Below are 17215 nucleotides of genomic sequence, written 5' to 3'. Positions count from 1 at the left end.
ATATGTGTGTGTGTGTGTGTGTGTGTGTGTGTGTGTGTACACATTTCATTACATAGATGATTTAATTGCCATAAACAAGTTGAATTTTACACCAAACTTAATATAACCGAAAGAACTTGCAACTGAAAAAGAGCAATAACAATGATGTTCGTGCCAACTTTTTAATTGAGTGGAAGGCAAAGCAAAGCACTTTTTGATAAGAGGAGGGAATTTCATTTTCCCATTCTCGGTCCATCCACAATAGTGTTATTCCATGTATGATGTTAAAAGGCATCACCATCATATCTCAGCTGAAAAACATTTTTAGATTTGTAATAATGATAATGCTTTTATGGATAATGTTATATTATTCATAAATAAACTAGAATGGCTACAAATATTGGCAATTAAGAAACTTTTTACACTGTTTTATAAAAAAAAAAATGAAAAATATTTAAAAAATAAATTTTCGATAAGGAAAATACCTTTCTTGTCACTAGAGGACATTAGCTACTTTTAAGTAGCTAATATTACAATCATAATCTTATTCAGTATACCAGAATGGAAAGACTAGCTTCAAGTAGCTGGAGTAGTCTGGGCTTTCCAGCGTTCTTCTAAGTGAATAAATTATGAATTATGTAAGAAATATTAGGGTACGGCTTGAAGTTCTATTTAAGATCATTTTATTTCTTTTGTAAGGGCAGAGGTGGAGAGTTACATACGGTAGAAATATTAGGGTAGTTTCATTATAAGAACTCTTAAGGATAACTGCCTTCCCACAACTGGCTGCAAACAGTGAAAGGCAGTAGGAGTTGAGACATTGTGGGTGTAAGCACTCAATCTATACCATTAATTGATTTTCCATGCTTGCTGGCTAGTTTAACATCAACGTTTTAATTTTGTCTGGTAGATGGAATATCCCCAAAGCATTTGGGAGCTATTACCATAGGCATTATCCGTTATGACATTAAGGTGACCAATGGGATTAATAGCATTGAAACTAATTATTTCATTATATATATATATATATATATATAAAAATTTATTACAAAATGATTTAGATCAACTGTTTAGTTGGAGAAATATTTGGAAAATAATCTTTAACTATTGTGATTGTAAGACAATGCATTTGGGTTATCATAATTTAGATCAGATGTTTAATAAATTTTGGAACCCAAGCATTGGTGTAACTGAAAAAAAAAACAAGTGTAGAGCTCTGTTACTAGTAGCAAAACTAACAAAAACTTTAGGGTGTATTCATAGACATGTTGTTGGAGAGTTAAAACAGGCAATGATCTCTTTATACAAATCACTAATTAGGTTTCACTTTGAATACTGTGTACAAATTTGGTCTCCTTGGCTAAGATACTGACTAACTGGAAAGGGTTCAGAGGAGGACCACTAAGTTGATTCTGGGGATGGAAGTTTATCTTGTGGGGATATATTAATCTTTCTTATATTTCACTTTCAGAAAAGAAAGACGAGGTGATCTTATTGAATTGTATAAGATTCTCCAAGAGAGTTATAGGATAAAGGCCTGCAATTTCTTTGAGCTATATTCTGAAGACAACACGAGGACCCTAGTTTAAGATCTGCAAAAGACAGGCTAAGCTCCAGTTAATCCTATGAGAACAGGTGGGAGTCAGAATGACTGTGCCATGACCTTTTACAGAGTGCTATTCAACATGGTATTATGTATTTGATGCAAGATTTATTGTTTTATTCATTTTATTCTATATTATTGATTTAGTAACAGTTCCAGACAGAGGAGAATTGTAACAGATAGAATATACAAGATATTAATTTTGGAGGTTCTAGAGGTTATGCAAATTCAATATGCAAACTGTATGATGGACATAGGTATTTTTATTCCTCCATGGCCATACTGATCACTGAAGGCACCCTATACAATATATGTATGTTCTTCACCCCTCTTGAAAAAACTGTATCCTTATCTTCACAGATACAAATTCACACTCCCTACAAGTTGGCACTCTATGCAGCCACACTGCACGTACCACTCTCGGTACGGCCACGTATTTCTCGCATGAAGATCACCTTGCACTCTGACTTATCAAGAGTCTGAGTCACATAGCTCGAGTATAACTTTTTGTAACACACTTAAGATTTTGTATATTTTATTAAAAGCTTGCCACATTGTAGATATACAAAGTAAATTTGGAATCATAATCAACATTCCTTCTATAATACAGAATCAGTTCATTGGACATTGTACATTTGATTAAGCCAGTTAAACTTTTATAATAGGATAACTGACATATGGAATGACTTGTCACTGGCAGTAATAGAAGCCATCACTTTACAAGAATATATAAAAGAAACAATAGCTTTTTGAAAAATAAAGCATGGGTTTAAGTGTTTACTTTTCTCAATAGTGGATATTAAAAGAGTAGTCTTGAACAACCAAATGTTTAAATTTTTGCCAGTGTGCTTTAAAATGACAGAAAATAAAAGATACAAAAAAATTTAGCACAAGTGGACAGGTGCCAGATGATTGGAAGTTGGCTAATTTACTCCTCTTTTTCAAGAGAGGTGATAAAAATTGTCTAAGTAATTATAGGGCTGTTAGTCTTATGTAAATGGTGAGAAAAGTTTATGAAAATCTGATAAAAGATGTTTTGCAAAGCCATTTAACAAAGTTTAAGATTTTTGTTGTATAATCAACATAGTTTCAACAAGGGAAAATATTGCCTAACAAATCATTAGGCATTCTTTGTTGATGAAGGTAAAGGTGTGGACTTTCTGGTATATCTAGAGTTTTCAGAAAGCATTTAACAATATTCTACATAATAAGAGTGTTAAAAAAAATTCTCTCTATAGGTATGGGGAGATAAATTGGTTAAATGGATCAATGAGTGGAAGAAAGTCAAGTTAGTAGTCAAAGAAACTAAATTAATGTTACAAGTAGGGTATTTCAGGATTCAGTGGTTCAATGGATCATTGAACATTTTGTTTTCGATCAAAGATAAAGGAATGGGCAATAAACTGCTTAAATTTATGGAATATATTAAAGTCTCGGCTGTGATAAGGAGGATGCTACTTTACAAATTGATTTAAATCATTTCATCAATTGAGCAAATGACTTTTAATTATAACAAATGCAAAGTAATACATGTGGGTTATAACTTAAATTATAAACATAATTTTGTTGGGAATGACATTAACAGTATTACGAAAGAACAGAATCTTGGTGTTTTGGTTGATAAGTCTCATTGTTTGTTTGTTTGTAGTTAAGCACAACGTTACTCAATGACTATCTGTGCCACACCCACCAAGGATTTTGAAACCAGGTTTTTAGCATTTTAAGTCTGTAGACTTACCTTTGTGCCACTGCGGAGGAGTGGCGGATCAGTCTTTTAAGCCATCACTGTTGTTATAATAAGGCAAACAGGATTTTGAGATGAATATTTACAAAAATGTTGAATACAGGTCTAAAGAGGTATAGTGTTCAGTCTTGGAACCCTTACTTTAATCAATAAGAATAATGAATTGTTGGATGATTAGGGCTGGATTTGAGCCTTAGTGGTTCAAGAACTCTTGTTGTCTCTCAAATATTATTGTATTTCATATCCAAACAAGTCAATAAAGATTAAGCCTACTGAGTCTTCTAAGAATTTTTCCATTTGCTTTGTTACATTTTTTGCATAAGTTAATATTTCCATGCAGGTCAGTATTTGTTTTTTTTATTCCTTAAATAATTTATCACAAAGATAATATTTAAAGTTCTTTTATATTAGATTTCATTACATGCAGTCTTAACACATACCACTCACAATGGTTAAACAAATGTGTTTTGATATAAAAAAAAAAATGTACAAGAATGCTAAAAAAAAATGTGCAATGGTTTTAAGAAACCAGGTCAGTGAAACCAGTTTTCAAGTATCCTTAAAGTGATAATTTGATGACCGCATGAAATTCCATTCTAAAACGTCCATTCATGGAAATTATTGCTTTGTTTGTTTTTGAATTTTCGCGCAAAGCTACACGAGGGCTATCTGCGCTAGCTGTCCCTAATTTAGCAGTGTAAGACTAGAGGGAAGGCAGCTAGTCATCACCACCCACCGCCAACTCTTGGGCTACTCTTCTACCAACAAGTAGTGGGATTGACCGTCACATTATAACGCCCCCACGGCTGAAAGTGCGAGCATGTTTGGTGTGAGAGGGATTTGAACCCGCAACCCTCAGATTGCGAGTCAAGTGCCTTAACCACCTGGCCATGCCAGGCCAGAAATTATTGCATTTCATAGTATCTAGAGAACTGACCAGTTAATGGTTACCTAGTAGCACCATAACACGAGTAATTTTTGAATAACCTAATGGGTATAATAACATAACATAAATGTTTAGGGACACCAAGGGACCTACTGGTCCATCTGGCATCTCAAGTGCTTCTATATGGTTGGCAATGGAACGAGGGGTTAACTTAAAGCACTGATAAAACAAAGTAGTCTCGTGAACCTGGCTTTGTTACCCAACGATAAACATGAAATCCTAATGTATTATTTGAAAAAAATTAGTGTAAAGATTACAAGTATGTCATAAAATGAAACAAGAATAAGATAGTTGTCATCTACCAAGTAGTTTTAAGGGTAAAGACAAAAAAATAAAAATTATTATTACATAACTTCATATGACAAATTTTCAATCAAAATGTGCAGATATAAACAGTTGAACCCAGTATCAGTTATTGTTAATAATAATAAAAAAGACTTGTGAATATCAACTAAAATTGTAGACAAAAGTATATTATATACAAATCATTACTTGTGAAAACCTTTGCTAAATTGGGAAAATATAATTGATTAATCAATTGTACTTGTGATATGAAATTGGTAATAATGTGTAACAGTAATAATTAGTATAATAGGTCTAATACTAGTGTCTCATGAAAAGTATAATTAATTTTTGCACTACAGGTTGTAAAACATCTTTACTGCACTTGGATTTGACAAGAAAGATTTCAAATATATACGAATGAAGCCATAATTAAGTTGCTTTCATGTTTATATACTGACCAGTTAAACATCATGTATTGGTGCTACAAAAGTCATCAGGTCTGAAATTTCATAATTTTGTATTTTCTGTAATTTGAAAAGTTATTTATAGATCTCTTCGGGTTTTACAAATTCACAAACTAAGTATTGTGTTATCCTTCTGAAACTTGTGTCACAATATGTTCTCGCCAGCTGCTTTACTTTTTGTATGCAACCAAACCACTGACTCATTTTAACGTTAAGGTTTTGTCCACAAACAGTTTATTTAAAAATGATACTACTAAAGTTTTAACCCTACTTGCATTACATTATAAAACATATTATTAAAACAGTTCACGTTAATTACAAATTATTAATAATTTTGCCCTGATTTTATCTTAACATGTAAAAACACCATCAGTAGGCTATACTTATTACCTTGACCCATTACTCAGTTTTACTGCAGTCATTAGGATCACTTGCAACGTCTGTTAGCTGATCAACTGATTTTGTTACTATTTGGTTATAACACTGTTCAATAAGGATTAACAAAGAACACTGGTATATGACCAAAACATATCATTTACTGAAACAATGTACAACTGAATACATGTAGGTCTTAACTAACAGTGCTCCAGATAAGGGACATATTGGAATAATTCTCGACAAATAAAAAACTGCCTTGAATAAATATTGAGAAGTCTTTTACTGCCTTGTAAAATCAAATATGGCTCCTGTCATTTTAACAGTAGTACAACACATACTTGTAACTTTCTGTAGTTCTGCACAAAATCTGTGCAGTTCACACAGTATAGATGCAAAAATAAGTGCTCTCTCACCACCAGAAGTTTCTATTGGTTCACTCGTGAATGATCCAATTTTGTGTAACAAAATAAAATAAAAAGTTGTAATGTTATTATTTGTGTTAATTATGACCAACGTTCCCTCTAATTTTTTCAATCCGTGTGCGGGATGAATTTTTCACGTTCAACAGTTTCAAGGGAATGTGAAGATGTGCACTACCAGTTGTTCTTTAGGGGGTGGGAGTTAGACCATTGACCCTATTGGATCATTAGGTTGCTTTGCAGTGTTACCAGTTGGTTATTTGGGCTTTAGGCCTATCGACTGCCAGGGTATTAAGGCCATCAACATGTTGAGACTCCTCACCACTACCGAGGATGTGCACGGCTGGAATAACAAGGTGTACAGCACTTGATTGGTTGTCGTGTGGCTGCACAGATTATCACTACATCTGGCAATTTAAGATGCTAAATTAAACCTGTGCCAAATTTCACCTTTTGAATATAATAAAATAATTCGTAGTCAATTAAATTACTTTTCAACACAAAATATCACTGCTGCTCTTTGTAAACAATTTGAAATTACTCCACCTGACAGAATTCTGGGAGTGATTACTCCTTAGAAAAAAAAATTATCTAGAGCACTGAATTAACTGTTAAAAATGGAGATTTTGTGATACACAAGCCAATCATCAATAACATACTGGATTACAATTAACTTTGTTTGGTCACCAATTTCAAAGTTACTTTTTTAATTTATATATATATATATTATTTTTTTTTTTAAATATACTATCAAATTTCAGATCTGTGTTTGGGATAATAATTACATTTTCTAATATGAAATATCAAAAGGAAATAAAATACTTAAACATCATCTGAATGTTCAGTAAGCTAGGGAACCTCACTAGAAGAAGAACAAGAACAATGTGCAACAAGCTACTAGAAAAGGCTTATTAATCGATAATACTTGTGTGCTTTGTCCATAAACATCATACTTGCAACCAGTTTTTAAGTAAAGTTCACCGTTGCATACAACTATTTTAAATACTCTATCATGTATGAATTATCCACAAGCAAAAAAATGACAGTTTTCCTTGATAAGGACTGGCTTTAAGTATTTCTATTCTTGTTTTGTGTTTTGTCAAAGACTTCAGCTTAGTTGATGGGATGGCTTAGATGGACCAACGGGGCCCTTGTTGCCCTTAAATGCTATGATCACTAACTAAACACTCAAACTCACTGGCTTTTTGCCAGATAGCCACTCCTAATTCTTTGTCCTGTGTATGTAAAAAAATATATTCTAATAATCATAATACTTTTGATGTCTTATTTTTTTACAATAAGTAAACATTTTTCTCAGAAATGTTCAAATAGCTCTTGCTTTCATCTGACTTTATATGTAACTATAGCAAACTTTACTACATTCTTAAAAAATATGAAGCTTGTCTTTTCTTGACACAGTGAGCTTATTTTTCTTAGCAAATTTCCAATAATTGCATGTACAGTGCATGCAGGTGCACTAATTCATTTCAGTGCAGCAGCCTTCTAACTTCAACAAAAAAGATGTCAACTTCTTGTTGAAGGAAGCAACTGTGATATGAGATAACGGTTACACGAAAAGGAAGTATCTAAATGGAAATCCATCACTTTTTAAAAACTTGCATCAACATAAGTATCACTTTCAGATTTCATTTGAATAAATTTAAATTCTCCATGTACGAACACTGAAAGTTATCTTAACATGTGTAGCAAAAGCAACTTCGAAGCTCAATTTTCAAGACACTCCTGTTTCTTTCCAAATCTTTATACCACATTTAAGAAATCACACAGCTATAAGTGACTTGCAGACATTAATATTTACCATTTGTCATCTTTCAAAATTGTTTTTGAAAAGTTTTTGATGGCAAAGTTATCATATTTAAAAAAAAATTTTGGTGAATACTTAGATATATATGTTGCATAAAATAACTGCACCTATGCATTGGATTTCGAATACTCAACAAAATACGATGCACGTGTTTGTAAGACTTAATCTATTAACTTAGATACTCATATTAACCTAAATATTGTTACTTAATTTACATTTAACCAAGTTTCATCAAAACTAATGTGGAAGTCTACCCAAATGACAACTTGTAGATATTTCAATATTAATGGTGAGTGGGTGTAATTTAGTTAGTAAATTACTTTCAGCAGGAAAATAGGTTGCAACAATGTTGTTACTATCCAATCTAAAAAAAAAAATTTATTTTCAAAAGCTGTTCATCATTCAGTAACTTGTCTAGGATATAAATACACACTTAACATATACATTATATGTCAAGTGGCTTTCAATACCATCATTCATACGTTATATTAGATATATTACGAAGTTGTTACAGCCTCTTCTTTATTACTATTATGAAAACTAAAAGGAGTTCTTTGTTTCTAAGTAAATGTTCAAGAACCAGTTCCTGGTTATCCTTCTACTCTTATTACAGAACCTAGTGAAAATAACTAGCACTTCCAAAACCACAAGCATTTTTCACCTTAGAAATATGCCCATCACATAAAAGTTAATTCTAAAAACAAGCATATTCTCCTGCAAAGTGAATTTTGTATTTTATATATTAAATGCAAGTAGATATCACTACCAACATGGCTAAAAGTTGTGCTAGCAGTAATGTTCTAATTGAGTTCTAACATCAGTGACATTTCTTTTATAGCAAATATTTAAACCTAACTATATGGCACTTAGTATTTAAATGCTATACAGTTTCTTTGTGCTTTTCTCAGTTCAGGAGTTTCATTACAAAAATGTAGCATTTATTATCATGGAATATTTTCCAATATACAGAAACATTTCTAAGAGAGTCAATATGTTTTACAAACAAATACTTCCAAAAAATACCCATTTATATGGTCATGCCAATCTGTTTTCTTCATGTCTTGGGAAAAAAATTCAAACAGTTACTTTACTTTTACATGATTTATACTCGTGAATGGATATCACTTCTCCACACAAGATGCCTTTATTTCCAACTAAACAAAGGATAGTATCATATGAACCCACACCTATTCCTTATAAATTTGTGATTAGTCAGAACTGGGATTTTAAGTTATATAAAGTACACCTCACAACATGTATTGGACACTACCAAGAATACAGTCAACTACAATGTTAACAAAACAATCTTTTAATCTTGCTGAAATGGAACAGCTATATTTCATTTGATGCTAGGTTACAATGCAAAATAAATAAATTCACAAACGTATGCGTATAATTCTGAACTAATATTTACTCTAAGAAATGGGACATGATTCCCAAGCACAACATTAAAACAAATTATAGGTTTTGCCAGATAAATCTTTATGTTAACACCCTAAAAATGGCACCAAGCCAGAAAAGAACTTGAATTGATAAATTGTCAAAAAAATGATTACTACAGAATCACGTCGTCCTAGTAACAACAAAATGTAGGTATAATAACTAAAAGTATTCTAAATTTTATTAAATAAATATAGTGTGAAACTTGGTATATTTGAAAACAATGAAATAAATCACCGATGAATCAATGTGATACACGTATCTTGTCACAGTAAAAACCATCAAAAAACAAACTTTCAAAAGATAATAAATACTTATCCAAATTTATATTAACCCCAACACCAACAAACACAATAGTTTATCCCAGAAATCAACATCTGTTCAACATCTGTGAAACAAACCTGTACAAATGTGACAAATAAAAAAAAAGTAAGGTCTCCAAATGTGATACATTTTACACAAATTAATATTTGTGTCCACATAAAACTGTGCACAAGTTTAATGGAATAAAATATTTGTTTACATCTGCCATCCTCACAACTACCTGTTCTTAGTTTCTATAAGAACCTAAATCATAGTAGTAAATTAAATGCTTATTTAGTACTTGTACTACTAGTATTACACTTTTTCTCAGTATTATTTACATTTTTTAGTTATTATTCCAAAGTCCTGTTGATGTAACATCAAATTTGATATTAAAATAAAAAAATTACATCCTTAACCACAGAGTGCAAACTCTATTTAAACTATACAGTTTCAATGTTTTTTCAATCATATATATATACACATATAACATTACACAATAGCAGTTGAACTTGATGATTAAATATCCCAATAATATTAATAACTGTCAATATGGACCCATGCAATTTCTTTACTTAATTATATGATAGATGGCTCTTTACTTAGACCCATCCACAGTAGGATTCTAACTCTGTGTGTGTCTGTCCATGTTGCAGTCTTCATCAGTGTTCTGTGGTTTTAGGTTTTTATAAAGTTTTATATTGAGATCATATTTATCCCATATGACTACTTGGGTTATAATTTTTTGCAAGGTCAGTTTGTTTTCCTGTGATTTTAATTTACTTGATTTTATGTGTTTTTCTTAGTTTATGGCTAAAACATGTCTTTTTATTTGATATCTCTTCTTTTCTGGCATTTCTCTGTTTAGTCATTTGTTTTAGATGATATCTAATTACTTCTTGTACATCTTCATTTTGCCACTTTGGCTTTTATTTTATACAGATGGCTAAAAAAGGACTTAGCACCACTGCAGTACATTTTAATATCATAAGTCATAATCTATGGTTTTCATTATTTTATTTTGCTTACAAATAAGGGTTTGGACAAAAGTAAATTAAGAGGTTGAGCTTCATGATAATCTAAATACCATATTCGGTCATAGTGACCCCAGGTGACCACATATGTTCCATTTTACCATGCAACTAATTGAGTGTTAATATCTATTTTGAGAGATTTTCTTCTTGAAGCTTAAATAAAGCAGGAAGTATAAAATCATGGTGTATAATTACTTTATATTTATTAATATTTTATAAGTATGAGTACGAAAGTACATTATGCAGTAGTACTAGTACTAATAATTTACATTGATACTGATAGCGATACTGTTATAGTGGCACAAAGCTGTGTTAGTGTTACTGCTTGCTGTAACTTGTAAGTGTAACATTATATTTTATGTTATTATTACTCATACTGAGTCACAGTCATGCAACGTACACTCACACTGTCAAAGTCACATTGGCTATACCATACTTCTGCAGGAAACAGTTAAGGCTTAAGCCTAACACTAGTAACACTGTGCTTAATAAAAGTGTATTTAAAAATCAAAATGGCCATATCAAATAAGGAATGCTGGATATCACCAAACAAGTCTACATACCCAAAACAGCAAGTTGAAAATAATAACCAAATATTTGATGCACACATTACATCCTTTGAGTGCCATTTTTGAACCGAACGTCCTCTACGTTAGTTGACAATCCGTAAAATCACTGAGATCCAATTATTCGTCACTTGCTTTTCCTGCTGACTACTCCCTGTATTCGCCTACAAGTACAACTTACAATCAAGATTAACGTGCCTACGGTTCAGAATGTTCGATTGTCTTGTTAAAACGACCAACTGGATGTATAACCCAACAAAAGGTCTTTGTTACTCTATACACGGGGTACATAAATATTGAGCCAATTTTAGTATACTTTGTGAGGGTTATCAAAGTAGTTACGTTAGAGAGTAGAACCTCTTCAGGGCGGGACAATCGAACAAAATGTTCTTTTACGCAATCCCTTGACGTCATACTTATATATTATAGAGATGTGCTGTACGGAAATATTATGACTTATCTACAAAAAAAAAAATAAAAAAAAAAAAAAAAACAGTTGTAAATGAAGTCGAGATCTAACAGCCACTGAAATTATGAAAGAAAATTTGTTAATTAAACAAAAACAACGCGTAAGTTAATATAGTTATCAAGAATAATTTACCCCTCAAACAACAAGAACAACAATAATTGTGAATTTATCGTTTGTTTTCCGAATTTTGAAAATGTTTACATGGATGAGTTTTTCCACTGAATAGTAGTATTCACTTCATTGACAGCTTACACTGGGTAGTTGGAAAAATTGTGTATGTATATATATATATATGTTAGATTATAGATTAAGTACACAATGTTTCCGTAATAAAACATGGACCTAATATATACACAAGGAAAATAGCGGAAGTCTTGCTAATTAAAACACACAAATACTAAATTAATAAACATCTAAGCACACATCTTTGCCCTTTTTTTCATTTTTGTAAGTTAACTTATGAAACTAACTACCTACTCACACCTTTATGTAAATAACTACATCCATTTTATTAAGTTTACTGTTATCAACTTGGTATATGATTTTTCACGAATCATTTGAGAACAGCATGTTTTTCGCCTTTAATTTTACACACCTTCACGTGTGCCTTGTCTATCTTGCTATTAGTATTATGGCGACATTCCAATTCAGCCAGTCTTGTGTTTCTACTTTGTACTTGCTCGACGTAACGGTTCCCGGTGGGTCAGCGGTAAGTGTACGGACTTATAACGCTAAAATCCGGGGTTCGATTCCAAATGTGGCTGTGCTCTGAAATAACCAACCAAACAAACAACCTATTACCGTAATGACCTTAATACAGTTTAATTTGGGGTCGTCCGGTATTAGATTTTTTTAAGCCAATAATTTTTACACCTGGGTGTCCGGCCCAAACGGTAACCCTAAGATTGCGATTCGAGCATATTAACCATTCAGGTCATGTCAGGACTAAACGTTGTACTTATACTATAAGCTGTCAGCGAATTGAATGTTAGAAAATGTTTGTTTGTTTGTTTGTTGTTAAGCTCAATGCTACACAATGTGTTCTGTTCACCGTGGGTATAGAAACCTGATTTTTAGCGCCATAAGCCTTCAAGCTTACCGTTGAGCCTGGAGAGTATTTAGAGAATGGGAAATTTCCTTTCAAATGTCCTTTAGTTAAATATATTTGCATAAACTTAGGGAATCATGTGATTTAAGTTATTTTGCGAGTTTATATGCCTAAATAATTTGATGCTTATTTATTAAGATAGTGTTTGTTGATAAGGGTAAGTTGTTTTTAATACATTTTTTAAGTTGCTTTAATTATGGAAGGAAATGAAGTAATATTAAAGTACTTAATTAATGAGCATACTTTATGGGTAAAAATATGGTTAAACTGAGTTTCCAACTGTTACACTTAAAAAAAACTGTTAATTTTACTCCCTCGTAACTAGTGTGAAAAAATAAATTTAGTAAGGTATTTTCAGACATTTTTATTTTTCACGTAGGCGTTAAACATGTACTAATCTTTGTGCTTAGGCAGAAGTTACTTACATACGTCAACTATTATCTCATGAACGATTGTATTGATTTAACCCAGTACTTTTGTCCATTTCCGGAGGCGGACCAAGCCCATCCTATGGGTCAGCACAGAATTTTGTATAAATTGTTATGAATAAGGGATTCTCTCCCTTAATTATACTATTAACGATAGACATTAACATAGGTCATATAAAAATTGTGGGATAATACACCAGGCCCCCTTTGACTCGAAACTATCGATATTTCATTATTTTTTGTCTTGTGCAGACATTTAGGAAATCCTTCTCCAGCCTTTTTGGCCAGTTTAGTGATTCAACAAAAGTTAGAAGCTGACAATTAAGTGAAGTTTATGTACAAACACCGTTCTTAAATAAAATTTTGTTTTATGTGTTCAACTGTGTATACTCATTTTTGCTTTGCTGTCTGTGTTTAATTTTCCAACAGAAACTTTTGGCTACTGTTGGATATCAGTGTACATAATACCAAAGTGTAGTTAAAAGATCAATAATGCCATAAACATGGTTTGTGTATTTTAAACATGTTTCATTTTCCATTTGACTCTGGTACAGTATGTTTTTTTTTCTTTTTTTTTAAGTCTTGATGATGGAAGGGTCACTTTTGAGACATATAGAACTTACAGTGAAGAGAAGGAAGCTGCAGTTGAAATTAAACTTGATTCAATAATGTGCCAAAGGCTAAGAGAAAAAGTCTCTTAAACACAAAGCTTTTGCTGGCAATAATGAGAGCTATGTCTGTGTTCTTGCTTTGTCCTTGGGACTGTGAGGTTGATAAGCAACTCACTGGGCAACTCCATGCAACTGTGACACAACCTTTAATTGTTATTATTTTTATGTGGGAACACAGGGTAGAAGACAGGAGTCATGGTAATGTCAAGTAGCTTGAATGTCCAAGGACTTACTGGAGTGGTTTTTATGGGACTCCGAGGTGCTCATTAAAAATATCAGATATCAAAGGATGTTAGTTTGAGCCACCAGGGCCAAAGAGATGTTACTTTGAGCCATCAGAACCAAAGAGAATGATATATTCATTTTAAATGAAGTCCAACGTGTTCCGTTGCAGTGTCATCAGATAAAACAGGTGGGATATCGCTGTCATCCAACGTAATTAGGAATTATTCAATACATTCAAAGCATACTGACAACACTTCAATGCCATGTCTTGCAGCCAAAAACAATATGGAATGTAGTGACAATGTGTTACACAACATGTAGCATTATTACCATAGCAATGATGGTGCATGTTTACATGCTTCAAGTCATAAAATTACAGATATAGTCCAAGTACATCGTAATTTTTTCTGGTTTTATACATCTGTCGACTTCCAGGATGAAAACCTAACACAAGAGTAAGATCAGAAACAAAATAAATGTAGATAAGTATATTAACACATTAATCAAATACAGAACACCTGCACACAGAACACCTGCACACAAAAAAACAATAAAAATATTCTTTAATATGCCTGAACAAATATATGATATTTGTTTGTTATGTTTGTTTGGAATTAAGCACAAAGCTACACGATGGGCTATCTGTGCTCTGCCCACCACGGGTATCGAAACCCGGTTTCTGGCGTTGTAAGCCCGCAGACATACCGCTATGCCATTGGGGAGCTTTGTTTGTTATAAAAGGATCAAATGTGGAAAAGATATGAATTATTGCTAAATATAATATAACATACAGAATAACAACACTCTATTTACAATAGCCCCTCAGTGGCTCAGCGGTAAATCTGTAGACTTACGACGCTAAAATTCGGTTTCAATGCCCGTGGTAGACCATTGTGTATCTTTGTGCTTAACAACAACCATAAAGTAATTTCATTACATCACAAATGTGAATATTTGTAAAAGCTACTGTAAAGAAGGCTGCAAAATAAATCCAACGTGCACTTGAATAAAGAAAACGTGAATCATTGCTGTAAGCTTTTTCTCCATAGTGTATCTGGGAAATATCATCATGACGTTAAGGAGCTTGAAAACTGTACACTTGAATTCAAGCTTGTGTTATATAGTAGAATTACGTAATTTCTTACAATGCTAATATTACCATGGCAACCGACAGGAGCCACATCCCGTATGTCATATATTTAGCTACAGAATAGTAACGTATCACCACCTGTGAGTAGTAAAACTCAACAATTATTTATAGGCATCTCAAAATAAATATTTAATGGATAATTTAGCCAAACTTTAACTTCTCGGCTACAATTCTCATTAATATAATTAGTATTTGTGCTTATTCTACCTTATATATTAATACACACTTAAACCAGCCTGTTCTAGATGGCTGCCAACCATGGACCATCTATATACCATACCTATCTACACGAGGTGATCCAAGCGGATCAAATGATATAACAGAAAAGTAAATCCGGATAAATCCAATATACATTAAAATGTACTGCTGAGAGTACCAAACCGTCTATTCCAGATAACTTCTACTACTTGGCTAGATAGGGTGATTAATTCTAGAGAAATGTCAGAAGATTGTTTTTCTGTCAAAAGCAACTCAATAGCTCAGGAAAGAAGGATTACAACACCCTTTAAGTGAGTTCTCGGACTCCTAGCAAACACCTCCAGTTGTGCAAACTGTTGCTGTTCAAAATATTAAATCAGCCATCCTAAATTGTGATAATCGTATGATAGTCACAAAATTCAATTCATACATTTTGTCAGATAACACCAACTAACAAAATATTTCTTGAAAAAAATCTCTATTACCCATCTAAGTTCCTTTGACTTATACTAACCTAGATTTTTTTATAATGTATTTCAGGCATTGCTTCGTCTAAGTTTTAAACATGAGCAATGGATATATATATATATATTTAATGTTCATTCTTTTTATCAATATTCTAAAGTTACGTCATCGTTCTACACAAGCATATTATACTGCAACTTATATTCCTGTATCCAAGATGATAACCAATATAATCGAAACAGACATTGTTTTTACAGAAACATTTATATAAGAACAACCGATACTTGTTCTTCATACAGAGCTATAAAAGTAAATCGAGCTTCATTTAGTTTCGACAGGAATTTTCAAACTATTTTACATTTAGCGCCAAAATTATTGTTACGAAATATGCAGTATTAATATAATTTCAAAGTAAAGTGAAATCATGACTCCAAACCCTACCCGAAAGAAAGAAATTGATTAATAAAAATATCAACTGATATCGATGGGATGTGCCATTTAGAAAAAATATACGAACTTTTTCTTTTCAGAACAATATGTAAAGTTCAAAGCAAATAATGAATAACTTATGAATATATATTAAGCTTATAAAACTAAAGACAACATGGCAGGTAAAGAATTACTTGACGCCACCTAGAATAATTAAATCACTAAATGGTAAAATGTGGACAAAAAAAAACTCTTAATTGTTACTTACCTAAATCAGTGAAATTAGGATCCTTACAATTATCCTAGCAAGAAACAATAAAATAACTATTATGTGTTTTTCATACATACAAGTATACATATATCATCAATATTCTAAACAACAATAGCATTAAATGGGTAAAAGATATAGATTTCTATAACAAGTAGATAATAATGACCATTATCAAAGTTAACTGATTGTAACGTATAACAATACAAAAAAGTAGCCATGTTTCTTACTAAGTTCAGGTTCTAAAAGCTTTTGAATCGAACTAGTAAAAATTTAATAACAATAATTATATAATAAAATTATAATATAATGAGCTTATCGCACACTTTCTTCTATTTAAATTGCCCTCAGGTAGCTCAGCGGTACACTTCAGAGATCATAACAGTTATGTTTGGGATACTAAAAATTACAGTTGAAAGACCGAAATCTGGTGAAGCATTATAAACAAAAAGACCTAAAACTTGCAATAAATAACATGTAAACTGCAACCTTTGTTTCCACATTTGGTGTTTTGTATTGGAAATCAGAAGTATGTAAAATATTATTTTAGAAATAGCTTTAGTCTCCCACAAGTTACTACCAAAGATGATTTTCGTATAGCACCAAAACTCGTCATTTGGGCTTGGCAATGAAAGACAAAATATTCTCTGAAACACTATTTATATATGCAGTAAAATACGTTAAATTGTTACTTGATTTTTATCACAAGTCTTAGGCCTATTCATTTCCAATGCTTTGCTAACTTTCGGCGTTTAAACCGTAACTCTCAAAGTGTTATATTAATAATGGCTGGAGACGGCTTGAATGGGTAATGAAGA

The 17215-nt window shown here is 32.1% G+C and overlaps 1 protein-coding gene across 2 annotated transcripts in view; it reads right to left on the bottom strand.

Moving 5' to 3' along the window:
* LOC106462491 (CD9 antigen-like) overlaps window positions 1–17215 on the bottom strand; it is a 39536-nt gene that overhangs the window by 20911 nt on the left and 1410 nt on the right. Inside the window, exons 3-4 of one of the 2 annotated variants that reach the window (XM_022389768.1) lie at window positions 16398–16431; window positions 10984–11150 (exon numbers count right to left, since the gene is read on the bottom strand). In XM_022389768.1, the coding sequence (XP_022245476.1) occupies window positions 10984–11049 (66 nt within the window). In that variant the 5' untranslated portion in view covers window positions 11050–11150; window positions 16398–16431. Of the gene's footprint in view, window positions 1–10983; window positions 11303–16397; window positions 16432–17215 lie in introns of those variants that run through there. The other variant, XM_013922416.2, reaches the window with a different exon arrangement.

The sequence above is a fragment of the Limulus polyphemus genome, unplaced genomic scaffold, assembly GCF_000517525.1.
Source record: "Limulus polyphemus unplaced genomic scaffold, Limulus_polyphemus-2.1.2 Scaffold1181, whole genome shotgun sequence".
Taxonomy (NCBI): Eukaryota; Metazoa; Arthropoda; class Merostomata; order Xiphosura; family Limulidae; genus Limulus; species Limulus polyphemus.
This window is presented reverse-complemented; position numbering and strand designations above follow the sequence as displayed.